The sequence below is a fragment of the Anarhichas minor genome, unplaced genomic scaffold (assembly GCF_050575085.1).
Source record: "Anarhichas minor isolate MPS153535 unplaced genomic scaffold, ASM5057508v1 ptg000051l, whole genome shotgun sequence".
Lineage (NCBI taxonomy): Eukaryota > Metazoa > Chordata > Actinopteri > Perciformes > Anarhichadidae > Anarhichas > Anarhichas minor.
The window spans coordinates 1,281,895-1,299,860 of NW_027466497.1; the positions used below are offsets into that span (position 1 = coordinate 1,281,895).

The window sequence follows — 17,966 nt, forward strand, 5'->3', positions numbered from 1 at the left end:
GTTAGTGTTTTGATAATCCTCCACTCGCCTGTCTGTGCCGGGAAGCAGATCTTGACTGGTGGTAGGCAGGGAGCGTGCACTTGATATGGTCAGAGAACATGTTGTACAAAGCAGCCGTTTGTTTGCTGGAGGATATCACCTCTCTCAACCTGGCTGTCTCTCAAACTGAGCCACGGGCTTTGAGGTTGAGCCGGAGGCAGACAAGAGATGGCGAATGTATAGATAGCAATGTGGCGGAAGGGCTAAACACGGCAGCAGATGAACCAGACAGCAGGGGAAAAGTTCAGCTCGGAGACGGAAATAACTTTCAATCTATAACCTGTAATTGCAGACTATATTTAGTGCACACATGCGCCCACGTTCAACAAAACGATCATACACTATGATGTGTATCTGATGTGTATCTTTCCCCCTTAATCGTTGTAATGCACACATGGGTAATGTATACGTACTTAGAGCTCAGAGGCTCAAATCTCTAAAGCCTACTGTCATCCTAGACAATTGTCAATGTGCATGTTTTTCAGCAGTCGTGGTCTATTTAGAAATCTGCACGCAATTTCAGTGGTAGCTCTCTAACATTTGCGGTCTCTCTCAGCTGGCTAAGTTGGCCAACAGTTTGTGGCACTCACAGTTCATCTCAGTATTTATGTGTGAGTCTTTATTTATTTATTTTGCCCCTAACAGTCCCATATGTCGGCACCATCTGCCCACCCAAATCGCTGCGCTCGTCATCCCTTCCTGTCTTCCCCCATGTGCCCGTCTCCTCAACCTAATCTCATTCATTTGCCTTGACGACTCGAATAGACACTGTTATGTTTGGCTCTCATAAAAGTTTTACAAGGTTGGAAACTGGGAGATCAGGTTAGATGAAGCAAAGAGGCGAGATGTTCACTATTTCAGATAATGTTTGGAGAAAATCCCTTTTTGTCTACCTTGAATCATCACTGAGTTATCTCCCCAAAGTCTTTTTCCTTCATTGTTCCGCTTTCTTTTACTAACTCTTCCATGGTAAATGATGATGTTCAGCCCCTCTTTTCTATGTGGTTGCTGACCTTGCCTCTGGCTTCTCCGTGCTTTGACCCTCACTCTGCCTCAGTGTGGGATATCTGGCTAAAGCCCCACTGACGTACACACTAGAGTGCGTAGTGCAGCACTTGTGTATTTTATGCCCAATGCATTACAGATTGGCTCCATTAGATTGTATATGTGCCACTCCAGATGTGTCACTGATTCGATAGCTGCTGCTTTTCAGTCAGAACAAATTGCCTTTTTGCTGCCAACTTTAAAATATACATGGTAATACATCATATTTTTACTGTCTAATAAGCAGAGTAGCAACATACTCTCATACGAATGACAAAGCTCAAATGAATTACAGGCGGGCCAAAGAGCAATCTTAATTTTAAAGCGTGCTTTAAAAAAAGGACCCAGTAGTTCGAGATGAATGCAATATACACTTTAGATCAGTGGTTCTCAACTGGTCTGGGTGCGAGACCCACCATCATCCCTTAATGACATGCGAGCCAAATCGAGGAACATTTTCAACTTCTTAAAATGTATTTAATGAAAAGATGGTGCAGTTTGAACCTGAGCTGAAAATGTCCTCTGCAGTCGTAGTATAGGGAGCTCTCTTGTGCAGAGAAATTGTTCCTGTAAGTCCCCGTCCCACACATGTTTCACGTAAACGAGTAAAACTGTTTTGCAAAATCCCACGACCCACTCAAAACGGGTCCGCGACACACCAGTTGAGAATCACTGCTTTAGATGGATGACAGTAAGATTATGAAGGGTTGAGGGTCACCTAATCCTATTTCTAATCCCCAGTGGTCTTCAGCTTGATCGGGGATCAGTGGTTAAAGACCAAGGCACCCCACCCTGCCCCCACTGCCCATCACTGCCATAGAGTATTAATGGCCTTGTGAGCAGCACAAGTAGCTCTAACATCCTCAATCTGACACGGTAGATTGAGGCTTGCTTTGGGCTCAGATTGATCTGGCACCGCTATCAGCTTTGGCACTGGCAGGTCTCAACCTTTTAATGAAGTAAAAAGTCAAAGGCATATTCTGCACACTGCCAAACACTAGCTGGACACAAATCTGGCCAAAATGTCAAAATGGCCGCAAGTGATAAGCAGTTTTGACCATTGTTTCCAAACAAATTAGGAATTGTTCCTCTTGATTGCACACGTAGGTAAGACAATTGCATGCATGCATGTATTTATGTTTCGAAACTATAGCTTAACAAATGACAACTGAGTGTGTTTTGTTGGTAGTAAAGTTAGTTAGCTTTTGGCAGCTAACAGAGCTAACAGCTAACAGAACTAAACACACAGCAGGACTGACTCTTTCTGTTCAGAGGTAGCAATAAACAGTCAACATGAAGTGTTACACAGTGAACCGCAGTTTAGCTGCAGGGAGCTGGCGCAGACAGCTGCATAGATAAAAATGAGTGAGAAGCGTGAGCGAAAAATGCATCTGCTATGCATGATAGTGTAGATAGGGGGAATTGTTTGTGTTCATTCAATCAAACATTACAGCAGTGGACATTGCAGACACACCTGGGGGAGCTCTTTACTCTACTGAATGCACTTTTCAAGTTGGGTATAGAAAATAGATGGATGCTATATAGAGTGTGATCCCTTAAGAGACAGCAAACAGTTCAGTCTAAAAAAAGAGGCAACATGTACCAGATAATGCAGTGCCTGTCACAAGTGCATTATACAAGACCAACTGATGTGCTCAAATATTTATGTTGTCCTCGTATACCTCTGTCATAGTATTGCGGAAACAAAATTGTTTTTCCCCATCTAAGATTGAAATGACATGTATTAATTTTCCACCTTACACAATATCCACCTGTGCATATTTCCTAATCCCTCCCCGTCGTCACACACTTGTACAGAAGCACACACTTAACAGCGTAGCCATCAGGAGGAAGGGGGGGGGGGGGCTGATCGGGCTTGCTCCACTTTCCCATCTGACAGAGCAGAAGGGATCAAATCTGTGTCAAACAGAGAGTCAGCTCGGCAAGAGGGAGTCGGCCAGTAGGGCTTATGTGGGCTCTACCTCCGTTGGGCATTACAGACGTGGACAGGCTCTCGGCTCACTTCCCCAGCTATCACAACGGTCCTTAGAGAGCGCTTTAACATGGTAGCATCGGTTCTCAGTGCGGAATGCCCGGGTTCTTCTTGAGAACAGTTGGATTGAAGGTACTTTTTTAGCTTTAAGTAGCTGTTTCTTGTTGAGATCAGTTCTAACTGGTGTTACCTACAAATCAGAAATTTAGATATGATTTTTTTTCCACCACTGGAGTTTGGGCGGCGTGCTCCTAAAAAAAGTTCTCCTTTTTAGTTTGGGTGATAAAAAGCAGATTAGGAATATTAGGTTATTTTTTAATTTTTATTTTTACTTCATGCATTATTTTATTGATTCCATCACCATGTGACCAGTGGGAGTGGGATGGTGCACTGGATCTTACCGTACAGCCAGGGATAGCCTTTAAAACTTCCCTTGGGCGAAGATGATGTTGGCATTTGTAGTGATTCGTATTTGAAGTTTAGATTAAAAGTAGAGGAAAAAGAAGACTTGCTCTCTGCTGTCAGTTGGAATACATTGCCCACTACTGGACCATGGCAGTTTAAGAACCACTGGGTAAGTTCCATCGATAACCCCTTAAAATATATTTTAGGTCATTTTGAGGGTGTTGTGTAAAGGTCCTCTAACTGATTATGCTTGGCAAAATACACTCTTACAAGAGCTTATTTATAACATAAAGTCAAGTGCTGTATTTGCCTTATGCTTATCTTGTTTGCTAGCACATTATCCTCTTTACTCTCATGCAGCTGGAAGTAGTCTGAGAGGGCACTCTGTTAATGCTTTGTGGGTTTCAGAGTTGTCTCTTTGGCCTTAAGAGTCCTCTTTGAGCCCCTGACAAAATGCTCAGTTTCAGAAAAGCCCACCACATTTTCTGTGAGATGTAACATTTTAAAACGTCAGGTTGCAATGCCAATACAAAAAAAAATTGAACATATTGTTTTTGGAATCAGAATAAAATAATAAGTTTTCAGCATTTTCACCCTTCTTTTAGAGCCATGCTGCTATCCATGTTTACAGCGAATGCAGGCAGTCAGGACAGTAGGCCATTAATAACTGTGGCCAAAAACCTGTATCTTTGCTTTTCCTGTTCGCTCACTAGCTTGCACACCAGGAAGAAAGATAATCCCGGAAAAGAAGCTTATAAATTAGCCAAGGGCCATGCCAGAAAGCAGATTGGGGTGGTGTAGGTCAATGACAAAGCATCATCCTCACACGAGAATCACGTAAGAAGCGTGAAGAAGGGTTTTGTATGACAGTCTAACTGTCTAAATGACATGAGCCACAGAACAGACGAGTAGAGTTAAGCAACGACATTGCATTTGACTCTATTCCAGTCCCGATTTTAAAGGAAGGGAGCTAGAAATGAATGACTGTGGAGATTTAGTGGTGTTGTGAACTACTTGAATATCTAAATATTGCTTAGCGTACACATCTCTGGCCTTGTGATGGCTCCTCCCTTCGTTATCACAACAGTCATGCATGTATTCTGATGAGAGATGTCTGACTGACATTCACCCCTTAGTCATTCCATAACACATGGGATTCACATCAATAAATATTTCATGTTTGAGTAACCGCAACAGACAGATTTAAAAATGTAAGCTGTGCGGTCTTGCACATAAAAATACTAGCGGGCGTCAGATAATCTCACAGCATGTTCTTTATTATGGGTTATAGACCCATCTTTACATCAGTTAGAGTAATACAGAAAAGCTTAGTTCCGACAGAGTTAATATCTAGGTCAAAAATATTCATGCATACATACATGAACTGAAATTTAAACACAGGCCTATTGTGAGAAATACTGTGTGAATGTGGGCTGGTCAGTCCTGCATAATAGGTGATATGAAGGGTTGAGTAAGTACAGATGATTTGTGTCGTGTGACGATTTGCTTCAGTGCTTTCTAGCTGTATTGAGAGTAAAAGGGTAATGTGCACTGCCTCTGGTGAATGTGCATTCTGGCTCCCTGGCGGTCGGGGATGTAATGTCTACTGGAACAGATTCCGTCAACCGGAATAGTTTTTCTTCCACACTTTTTTCTCCATTTCCTTCTGTGGCTTCAATCAGGAAAGTAAACCCTGGCATGTATTCACACAGGCACAGGGCTAAAAAATGATAAGCAACAGTGCAATCAAAATCTGTCAAAAATGATTAAGATGAAATACCACTGTTTTTAAATTTGAAAAACAAAAAGTTCAGTACAATTTAGACATATCTGGTCAACATGTTCTGGGTAGCCCAGTGCACAGTTATGGTAAACAAGTGGTTGGCTTTAAATACCTACGTAAACCCAAACATCACGAAGGTAACTTCTAAAGAACTCAATGTTTTTGAACACTGGTCTCCTGGTTAAAAGTCTTGTGGTTGCGGTGACCTCTCCCACACAGTGTGTGTGTGTTTTTTTGGTCTTTATACCACGTCGTCATTCTGCCTGCTGCTGTCTAATATGTAAACCTTTTCAGGGTTTCCACTTATTTCTGAGCTGATGATGTCAATAGGCCTTTTTTCACAGCAGACCTTTTGACAGTAGGAAAAGCACAGGTGTCACTAAAAGCATTAACTATGGCTCCGTTCTTCTGTCTGAGTTCCCAGTAAGTCATGACAGTGTGCCATAGAGCCCGCATGCACAACCGGAGCCTGAAACTGAAGCAACTAAATGTAATTCAGCCATAATTTATCTGATAATTAACACCTGCGCTTTTATTGAGACATGACAAAAATGTCTTCTATGAAATTGGCTTATTACATTTAGAAACCAGACTTCATACACCATTAATAATGACAATGCTTTCCAATATTAGGGAGATGTGTGAAATTGTGATCAGGCAAATTGTGTGAAAATACCTGTGTGGGTGTACCAGTAGGGACTTAAAATACTGCATCTGTGCTGGAATATTACGATGCTTAAGCATTTGTTTATTTTAAATTTCTATTGTTGCTTAATCGGTACAGAAAAGAATAGAGAAAAAACGTGCACATGCTTGACCGAACATGCAGGTTGTCATTCTATTTTTGCCGTTAATGCTGACGTACAGTGACAAGTTTCAACCCCGTGTGTCCACGTGAGGCCACTTAACTTCGTGATCCTTTGACTCCCTCTTTGGTACAACAAGCCCGCTCCCTACCACTCGTCCTTCTGTCCATGACTCATTAACTCTCTGTTTGCAATGTGTGTCACCAACTCTCACTCTGCTTTAGACAATGACTAAGTTATAAATATTTTTCTATTTTTCTAAACACATCAAAACATCAGGCTATACAGTATCTATGGTAATTTACTCAATGACTTCACAATATCATGCTTTGAATATTAAACCTGTTTCTACTGTCTTCTAAAGACTTCATAGCAATTTCACTTAAAAGTATTTCTTCATAATGAGGATAAGTTGTGTGATTTACATGCTGTTGATTTTTTAATTTAAATTTTAATTTTTTTTATAATCCATCCATGCTTTCTTCATCTCATTGCATTTGTTGCTGTTTGCCTTATCATTTCTACATTTTTAGTTTTTTTTCTCCTTTGTTATAGCTTAGCTTGTCAGCTGATGACAAATACACACAAGTTTGATGGCACATTTTGCCAGAAATGAGCAATAAACAACAGAGTAATGGACACAGGGCCTGCAATTTAACGACTAAACTATTTTTTTTTGGCTACGGTCATCTTGTAAATCAGTTTTGACAGTGTATGCCAGCAGCTGTAATTAGCTGATAATGTTAATCCTTATTGCATCGATGACAGCTGTGTAGAACACCATTTTCTCATGTAAAACTGTTTCAAATGCTTAGCCGTGACAAGATCTTGAACATTGCCAACTTGCACCATCATCTCTTGTATCATAAGGAATGATGTCTGTGTTCTCTGTCCCTTAAATTATTTATGTCATCTTTGCCTGTTAAGAATAAAAGGCTGCTTTGGATGAGAGGCATTGGCAACACGTCACTATTTAGTTTACTAAGCAGATGGAGGCAGTGACTTTACGGCCGTCCAGCTCAAATCTCTGCATCATGAATTCAATGCATGTTGAACCTTTTCTTTTTTTTTTTCTTAACCGGGTGCAATTGGTTTTCATAGCGTTGCCCTTTCAGTCAAGTGTTGGTGCCAATTTATTCTCAGGAGACATAAAAGGTCAATTCATGCTGTTGTTCAGAAAGTTTTTCCTATTTTTTTTAACAGCTGCAACATCATGCAAGCAGTTAAGGGAACAAATTGGAAAGCATTGTAATATGTTACTGTGGAACCCTGTATTAACGCACTGTTTTGAAATTATGTTTCAGTGCTCTTGGTTTCATCACAAACACGGCATTGTTTTTTAAAAATATGCTAACAGTGTGGCTGCAGGGATGACCCACCACGTTCGTTTAGACCGAAATGTCACATACATTCATGTGAATTGTAATATCCTTGACACCTTACCTATTTATCATCGTTAGTTCAAAGGTTTAATACTTTAATACCAGAGACCTGCAAAACTGATGTCCCTTCAGGCCTAACTGTACATTGTGTTTGGTGCTAAATAGCACATTTTTGCATGTTAATTTGCTAAATTAAGATGTTGGACATTACACCTGTTAAACATCAGCATGTCATTGTGTGTATATATTAACATGCTACTATTAGCATTTAGCTCACAGCACTGCTGTGTCTATATGGCACTGGGTATTCTCCACGTGCACTGTTGGATAACTACCTGTGAAAATGAAGCCAACTCTAACATTCATTGTCAGAATCAAGACCAAACAACAGATGCATTGATTATCGCAATGCTAGCAAACTGGGGGCGTTATTTATATTTACCCATCTTAACATTTTTGTTTGTTGATATCTTTGCAGCATACTTTTGGGATCCGTAGCCTATAAACCAACTATACTGATATGTATACCTATTTGTACATCTGGTACCTGTTTTCCTTGATAAGAGGAGTTGACAGCGGCTCAAGGGTCATTCAAGTGCTATGATGTAAGTAAAACAAAAGACGTGTCCTTTTAATTATTCCTCGCCAGCTCAGCCCATATGATGATGTAATACTTCTATGAACCCAGCGGGGCCCACAGCAGAAGTGTCTATCTATAGCTGTAGTGGACATGCCATAACAAAGATCACGGTTTGCTTCAACTTTACGGGTGAAATAAAACTGAGTAAAAGTCAAAGCTGGCTTTTTGCTGAAAGACATCAATACCAACAATTAAATCTGATGCCCAATTAGGCTTGAAATTCAGCAGCCAAAACAAAGAGGTCACAGATAATGCGTGTTCCTGTGTGAGTGTTATCTTCAGCGGCCCCCTTTTGTGAGCTGTCAGACAGTTCACACTCTTCCGCCAGACTTGCATGGAATATTTGATGTGTGTGTCCTTGCATGTAGTTAGACCGTTTGTGTCAGTAAATGAATGCCATGCATGCTTTCACATGTGCATCTAGTATACTATACATCAACTGACATGCATAATTCGGTATGCAACATTTGCCCACGTAACACGCAATCATTAATGCATGCCATACACGTGTGAACGAACTCATTTGCATATACTTTACTTGACATCTCTTGGGAGTTCACACAACTCACATGTTTTCTATCCATGGATGCATTAACGCCGGATGAAACATTGTAAATTCACTGGATTCCACATGTACATGTGTTGTTTTACAGAGGAAATGTAAATGTAACCCAAAAATACCTCACAGAATGTACACACTTTGGAGGATTTCCTCATAAAAGGTAACAAGTGCACATATTCTCTCATTCACTCTACTGTCTCTTTCGTTCTGAGACACACAGAAGCACAAAGCCGTGCACCGTGTTGCTACATGACAAGCTGAAGACTCCTTTTCCAATCTTCGGTGTTTGAAGTGTCACTGTGCAGATGATGATCATCAGGGAATTGTACTCACAAGTCATTACTGACATTATGGAATGATTGTTGTGGTGATGAATTAATGTTGATACATTCTTGTCATTTAGCATCATACTTATCATATTTGAGTGGCCCGTCTTAGCAGGAATGTATTAGAGTGATGTACTGTACTGTGTTGAGTTTAGCATGTTGTCCTTGGCGGGTGGTTAACTATTTGTTTGCATAATATGATTGACTGTAGAAGAAACCACAATATGACAAAAAGAGTCAAGACACAGAAATAATTCCATTTTTGTTCATTTGATGGATACTTAATTTTTGATGAATAGATGGCAAGTAATATCAAAATAATGCTTCTGGTTTTGCATCTAACCTTCAAAATAAAACCACAAACATTGCAAGATGTATTTGTTTTATTATTCTTATAGGTTATAGCTACATAGAAGAGTGGTTTATTGTTATCTTTTAATGTTAAACTATCTGTCTTTCTCTTATTACTCCAAAGGCAGGGTAACACATAAAATGTGCCTTAAGATACCATAAATACGAAAAGCAACAAGCCAGTTTATAATTTCTTATGAAGTAAAACTGTCACTAAAGCCTTCCCTCGAGATGTAAACAGTGCTCAGACAATATTGCCAGTCAAAGCCCTTGTATTTTGTAATATGGTGAAGTCCATATAGGCAAGACTCATTTTTATTGTTATTTTACTGTTGAGGGTGCTCATTGCTATTGGCTTGAGAGGAGGTAGTTAAGTTCTCCATTAAAGCATTTGTGGTGAAACAACAGTACACCGTGCTGTCTGTAATAGCATACCATTTGATATGTTCTGCTGTACAAGTCTTTCTATTTTAAGAAAAACAATATGATATAATCTGTATGAAACAAAACAAAATATTGTTTGTTTCCCAAAATATCAGGACCTCCCAAAAAAATAACCTTTTTTATACTGTTATTAAGTAAGTATATCTGATTTATGTAGCCCCTGAAAGTTAATACATGTCATACATATTCAACAATCAAAGTGAAAAAAGCCCCACATCTTTAGGTGTTTTTCATTAGAGTTAACTCTTAATCAGTTGCCAAACAAACCCCAAATGTCATCAGATTCTCATTCAAATGTTGCTAAATCCTAACTGGTACATGGTAGTAATTTACATCACCTTTTCATAACTGAGCCAAAATTCCAAAACGGTTTTGGCAGAAAATAGTGTGTTCATGTAGGATCTCATTACTCATTGTAAGAATTTTATTCCTGCCTTATTGCCCATCGGTTATGGAGTTAGCCTTCTTTGCCCCGTCAAGACACCTCAGCTGCTCTCCCACAATGTTTCCATCTGTCTCTGCTAGCTAGAATATAAGTATATCCAGGGTTAAACATAAGGTTAATGTGCAGAGTGATCTGCCATGGTAATTAGTTCAGGTGGAATCGTATTGATCGCCCGCCACATTCAACCTTGCATTGAGGGCAGTTAGAGGGAGGGGGGGGGGGATTCCGGGCACTCTCTTTCCCAGTAATGTGTCAAAGCAATTGACCATTTAGTGCAGAATAATCCCCATCCACCACTTAAGCCGCACTGGTCTTTGCTTACCGTTAGCTGATGCAACCCTTCTCATCCGTCCTCAATGCCTCAAGTTATTTAGAGTATTCCTCCAAGAAAAGGGAGATGGAACAGAAAGAAGAAAAGTAAGAACAAAGATGGGAAAGAAAGTGTTTAGGGTGCTAAACACGGAGATAACTCAAGAACAAGTATGGTGACATTGCCTTCTTATGCCAGCGGGGGAAAAGAGGCTGTCAGTTTGCATGAGTGGTGAGGACTGCGTATTAAACCTACAGAGTGAATGGGTGAACTCGGTGAACTTGACGGTCTACCCTTTGAAACTTGCTGTCCCTCTTTCACCCTTCTTTGAGTTAGATCTTCCTACTAACGTGTTAAGTCACGTGACAGATTTGTTTTGTGTCTAACAGTCACTGTTTATGTCCCTTCTGCCATTCCCTCCCCAACCACCTCCCCCCCCCCCCCTTCTCCCCACCTCCAGGGAAGCTGGCGCAGAAAACTGGGGCACAGAAGGCTGCCAAACGCTCGCGTCAACCACTGTCCACACCAAATGCCTGTGCAGCAGGATTTCCACCTACGCCGTGTTAGCGCAGCAAGCTAAAGACCCGGTGAGTCACCTATGCATATCCTGATGTAGTACTCTGTGGGACTTGGGGGCTAACAAGGCAACTACTTCCAGGGGCCAGGTCAGGAAGATGATGAGATGGCTTTACTGTATGACACAAACAGGCTGCTAAAACTGTCATTTATTCTCTTTATATGGCTGTCTTACTTTATAACAAGCATCTTTCCTTACACCGCGGTCAAGAAAATGGGCGCAGGCTGAACAGAGCCGTCAATGTTTAACACTGTCACAGTATAATAAGCTGTTTTGATCAGTGTGCCTTTGCTTATCTAATTTGTATGTTGATCGGCAATCACACCACATTTTTACAACTTTTTTCTTTGCGTAAACTGAGTAAAGGTCAGGTTGTTCAGCGAGCTACTTCTATGCAATGGGAGAGAGAGAGGAGGCATCAAGAGGAAGACAGTTTTATTGTGTCTGTTTGATTGTGCCTGTAGTACTAAAAAAACCTGCGCTTCTATAAATAGTTCAGGTGGCTCGCCGTGTGTGTTTGACATGATTAAAGAAGGCTTTTTAGCAGTTCAGGGTAATGTTTGTTCTGATACAGTGACCCTTCTCCTGTAGTTGCGCTAATGGACATCCAAAAACCTGACAGCTTTTAGTTCACCTTCATCACAGCCACCCTCTTCCTCCACAAGACCCTACTTCATTAATTGTATAACTGTACGCACCTAACCCAATTTATTATCTATACCCACTTTTTTGCAGTTTCCTCCTCCTCCTCCTCCTCCCTTCACCCTGCTTGTTAACACTTTCAGTTGTTTTTCTCACTTCATGCCACAGCTCCTGAACCGCTATGATCACAAAATGTTCCCTTTAGCTTTGGCTGTTAATTTGTCTCTAGGCTTGCTTGCACCTAATGCCCACGAGGATAGTGATTGTGTTAAATAACTAGAGGGCACTCGGAGAGCCATGCCGTGTCTCGCATTTGCAATGAAAGTGAAAAATAATCAGTGCATCCGCTCCGTGATTCAGATCCACTCCAAACTTACATTTTGTTGTCCTTGGCCGCTGGTACACTCCTCAACCAGGTTTCATGAAAATCGGACCAGCACTCTTTCTGTAATACTGCTGACGAACAACGAAACTGAACCAAATACATGACCTCCTTGGCGGAGGTAATGAGGGAGCGTAATGGAGTTTATCTAAATTTGTTGGCACACTCTTTAATCTACTGGGAGATCTTTTTGTGATGTGCTCTTACTTAATGGTTAGGTATGAAAATGGAGCCAGCTAGGCAGATCCCCAGTAACCACTGAAGGGTTACTCCAGGTGTCAGAGAAATGGAAAATGATTGTGAAGAATGATGGATTTTGGGAAGGAGACCAACCAGGAGACCAACCAACCAAACAGAAAAGGCAGACTTGTGACATGGAAAAATAAGAGAGAGAGAGAGAGAGAGGAAGAGAGACAGAGATGCTCTAAGTAGTGATGCATTAACAACCAGTGTCCCAGAGACAAAGCTGATGGCTTATGTGAACATCTATTCCTTCGTAACCTTTTCATTGCATTCATATAGCATTCACTGGTGCAGTGCTTTTACCCTTTGCTCTTACTTTACTGTTAAGACTGTCTTGGCCCTTAACATACACTCTGCATCAAATATGAAGTGGTGTCTCCTCACTGTTAAGGTACATATCAAATAATTTGAAGAACTAAAATTGGATGTTTTGCACCACATATGCACTATAGGAGTCATAGTTAAGTTCACCTTGTGTTATTTGTATTTGCTTGTAGAGCTTTATCAAAAAAACACATTTTAACAATGTCTCTTTCTGAGACTTTCATGCCCATCCATGCCATGAAAGTTACCTAACTGTAACTGACTTAACATTTCCAGAAAAAAAATAATGGGACATTTACTTCCAAAACCAAGGGCGGCAGAATTACAGTAGCTCCTCCAACTTCACAACTTTTTGTGATGATAGGGGTCGTTTTTTTCTCCATATGGTTATTTTCATACAGCATTCTCTCTCTTTAAATTCATTTTGATCGGTCAAATACTTGAGTGGTCAGTGTGCAAAACATGCATGCATCTTCTTCATCGTTCATCTTCCTGGTGTTGAGTCCAAAACAAATGGTATGTTTCACGAGGACTCGCAACAACTCAAAATGTTATACTCTTTCTGAATGTGATCAAGAATCTCATTAAAAGGGAGCATTGTAATTAATCCCTGTGAAACAGAAAGTACTTAAGCAATGTCAAATAGGTCCCACGGTAGGGATATATTACTGGTCGCAGTTTATGGAGTTATCCTAGTGACCGCTTCCTTGAACTTTTGCTTGGATTGTCATTTTATACAAACTTAGATCATTTTGTTGCACCTTGCTTGTGTCAACAGCAATACAGCTGAGCGGCTGACACTGATTGTACCTTTGAATAGTAGAGGCCAATGCTAAAGGTGTTGACTATACTTTTATATTGGATATAAACCTGTTCAGTTGGCTTGTAAACCGAGGGATCTCAATACCATATTGTCGGAGTTATTATTTTATTTTGTTTGCCTCAGCCCCTGGACATTCCATAGCCTTTCTTTTTTTATTGAGTGTAAAGAGGGTCAGAATAAGGTGATGGCCTTCAGGGGAATGACTGCAGTTGTTCATTATTTTGTCCCTCAAAGCTTGAATTACTTCACAGGGGTCTGGAACCTATTACAGAACTAGGGGAGACATTAATTCCCATTATATGGAAAAGCACGATGGCTGTGACCTATGCTCTGTATGGGCCATTTCAGCCGCTATTTATGGTTCCTGTGACTCCTCCTTCAACTGAACAATATTGACTTCTGCCGTTTCCACAGCAAGCAGGTCGGCCGTGTTTGGTAAAAGAGGGCTAGGAGAGAAAACAAATTGACTTTTTTGTAATATCTGTGAAGAGCATGTTAGTCATTAGTGATTCACCATTCAGATCCCCATTACCCATGTGCTGAGGACCGGAAGGTATGGGTCAGTCTGTTTGTGTCTGTGGCTTTCAGTCAAGAGCTGTTGTGGCCAGCGCTCAGTGCACTTTGTTGCTTCAGGGTCCAACACAGTTTTTTTAATCCACCGGACATTGGATTCTATAAAGGACGAGGGAGCGACCCAGTCACATCCACACATGCAAACACGGACAAGTATGGATGTTTGCACTTTTATACACCCTCGCACACAGCAAGCGTGCACACAAATGTAGACACTCAAACACACACTCTATGCACTATACGCATGTTTTGTCCAGGCTGTGTGGCTGTTGGAGCACTGCTGAGTATCAGCAGCCCAGCTCTGACAGCTTATCCTGGGCCATGGCGCTAGGGACAAGGGGGGTTGAGGATTAACCTCCGTGTTTAATAGAAAAGGGAGGGAGGGAGGGGGAGAGAAAGAGATGGAGGGATTTAGAAGCAGCGCTGCCATTACAGGCAGTTTACAGTGGAGCGAGGGATAGCCAGTTAATCCTGTTTACTTTCTGTAGCCTCTGAGATTTCCGCGTGTGTAGCCTATACACATATTATGTGTGTGTATCCTGCTGTGTGTCTGTAGAGAGACCTTCACTATCAGACACAAGACAGAGGTTGTTACTTTGGGGAAACGGAGGAGAGAGAGGGAGAAAGAGGAGTTGATTGAGAGAGGTCACGAGGCCATACTATAAACCAAGCCACTTAATTCCCAAAATGACTGCAGTGGGAACACAAACCCTACGGATATGTCTGGACTCATTGCCTCAGCAGCACTATAGGGATCATGGGATTTGGAGTAGAAGGACGTATTGGCTTTATAAAAGGCAGTTTAACATTTAGTGCCCCAAGTTAATCAAGTGAGTTATACCTCTTCAGTTCAGTTTTGTCAGCATATATGACTGCTGTCCTGTGTTGTGTTGACATGGAAATGGACTAAAGTTTTCAGACGCGTCTCCGAAACTTGTTTTCATAGTTAGAGTTGGATTCATGGCTTGTGCTTGCCTAAGCAGGTAACCAGAAATGCGAGGGAGAAGGTCAGTGAGTCAAACAGCACCTGAGACCTTGATCCAGTCAGTGTGGATGAGTACACAAACACACACATACGCACACACATTGGCTAGGAGGAGAGGGGGTGCCTTCTGTATTTCCATAACTCATTTATAAGCCAATTACTGCAAATCAAAGCAAGAACAGTATGTGAAGTGATCTCGGCCTCTGCTGTAAAAGATTGCTCACAGAGTCTTTTACATGCCAGGCTAACTGCTTTTGGCTGAGATGATTGGGTCTACTCGAGTCTGTTCCCTCGCTGTCATTAGCACTCACCAGCAACTAATCAGAATGAAAATATCACACAGCTGAGTCTATTATTTCGAAAGGATGGTCAAAGTGCCTGATTTGACTGTGGAAGGACGACAGCGGCATAGGATGGCAGCTCATATTTTAAGTTATTATATAGCTTAACTGCAGACAGTGTTTAAAAAGACAACAAGCGCTGCCCTAGATGGAGCAAGACTACAAGGTTACAGTATGCAAATACCTTGCACTTGTCAACTGTAATTGAAAGATGAGGGTTGCTAAAATATATGAGAGGCTCGTTGTGGAATTGCATTAGAATCTTTGGATCCCTCGTCGCATTAATTGAAGGTTAGTTAGTGACGAGGGAGATGATGAGAGAGTATACAGGTGAAATTATTTCGTTTTAAATAGTGTATCTTCCTACTGGCTTTAATTTAGAACTTTGCTTTGCATAAGGCCTATGTTTTGTAGCTGATTTTGCTTCAACAAGCAGTGCCAAACTCAAATGGTGTTTAAAAAATACCTGAGGATAAGGCCAGCACTTAATATGATGACTTTGCATTTTAAGTCACTCTGTCAGCTCTCCAGGTTGTCAAACACTGACAGGAGACGTATGGTTTGTCTTCAGGCCGCTGAAGCCAGAGCCTGTCAAGTTAAACCCTTAAATGTCTGCTGAATTGATTCAGCATATCGCAGGTATTATTTACCTAGTGCCATGACAGCAAAACAGGGAACTGAATAGCAGGATCACTAGATTAGAAAGATGGGGAGTTTTCTGCAGTGGCACAATCTGCGTGGGACTGCTGAATTTTGAAATCTTTTCAAGAATTACTCAGCATTTAATTAGCATTTTCACAGCCTACGTAAGTCATTAATCATGTGAGTCGTTAGTCACGTGACTCACGTGCAGTAGTCGCCTAAATAGTGAAATTAACGTGAATCGTGATCCTTTCCTAAATTTCACTAAGTGGTTTTCCCAACTTCCTATGAGTCTTTAGTCAGCACAGTTTATGTACACATCCAGCTAATATGGAGCAATCTTAGCGATCATTTGGCATTCAGTTTCTGGCCACAAAATAAATCCAATATTCATTCTCCTTTTAGCTCTGTTATCCTCTCCACGAAATCCTTATGCAAATATCTGGCCTTTTAGCTGCTAAATAGGTCACTAGCCACTTGCTGGCCTTTTCTATGTGATGTTTAGTGCTGGATAAGTAGCATACAACGAGACCCAAGTGGGTTTCTCTACAAACAGCTGCTTGATGATAGGGGAGAGTTAAAACCAAAACAATGAGCTGAAATGCTCCATGGAGCTGACAGGAACTCTATAGGCAGAGTGATATTTACCTGTTGGGTGTATGGAGGAAATGCCTTCACTTAGACAATGTCATTTGAGCCACTGTCAATATGAAATCCACTTTGGTTATAACCAAATATCAGCAAAACTAATGACATTCCCACCAACCTCAGCAGTGCTTGTTAAATGCTAATTAGCTAAATGTGCACGCTAAAAAGATAAATTAAGCCGGGGAACATGATGAGCATTATCCCTGCTTAATATCAGCCTGTTAGCATTGTCATTGTGAGGATGTTAGCATGCTGCCATTACCATTTAGCTCAAAGCACAGCCTCACAGAACAGCTAGCTGTTGTTTTAAGGATGACCACAATCCATCCCCTGAACACACACTACTTTACAAAGTAGTTTTAAGCTAACCAACCTAGCCTCCATTTGAATCGGTTTAATAACGGTCATTTTAGCTGTTTTCTGAGGCACTGATGAAAGGCCCTATTGTGCCTTTTTGGTGAGTTCCCAATAGAGTTTCTAAGAAAAATGTACCTACTGTATACACCACATCACATGAATAGAGTGCCGATGAGTACACAAAGATACACGCTTAATGCAAGTGTTCTTACTCCTCATAAAAGATGCATTTGCAGTACTACTTGGAAACAAGTGTGGTTTTCTGTAATCTCAGCATTGTAAATCTTCATGATCTCCCTGGAAGAGTTAATGGAAAATTAGTGTTGAGGAGAATTGAAGAGACCCACCCCACTGCTCAGGTGTGAGTAAGAGGTAAAGGCAGGGAGGATAGGGGGGAAGAAGGGGAGACACCGAGAGGGAGAGAAAGGGAAGGAGGCGGGTGGGTAGCAGGATAGGTAGGAGTGGAGGGTAGAGGAGTGTCAGTGAGAGGAGATAAGTAGGTTAAACTTCCTGAGCTGAAAATAGCTATCTTCTCCATCACATGTTAGCCAAGCTGCCCAGGGGAGCCTGGCCGTATACAGCAGAGCCTCAGCACACTCTTTCTAATCTGTGCTCTCTCTGTGTGCTTTTCTATTCTCTTACACACACACACACAAAACACATCCACTACCCCTTCCAACTGCAACATAATACAACTATATTTAGAGCAGGGCATTTGTGTGACACTGAAGCCTCAGGCCTGCTGTGTTGTATTTTTGTGTCTGTTTGTGTGTCCGTTTCGTCTTTTCTTTTTTATTTCCTCGTTTGTAGCATCCTTCTACATTATGAAATGAGACGCTTAATCTCAACACACACACGTTACCTTACCACACCAATTAAGAACACTTTGTTCAGAACAC

General features: G+C 41.2%; 1 protein-coding gene across 1 annotated transcript in view; it reads left to right on the plus strand.

Annotated features, from left to right (window-relative positions):
- The window catches only part of adgrb2 (adhesion G protein-coupled receptor B2), a 127,718-nt gene that overhangs the window by 66,377 nt on the left and 43,375 nt on the right, over positions 1-17,966 (plus strand). Inside the window, exon 16 of the mRNA XM_076075353.1 lies at positions 10,991-11,117. Coding sequence (XP_075931468.1) covers positions 10,991-11,117 — 127 coding nt within the window. The remainder of the gene's footprint in view (positions 1-10,990; positions 11,118-17,966) is intronic.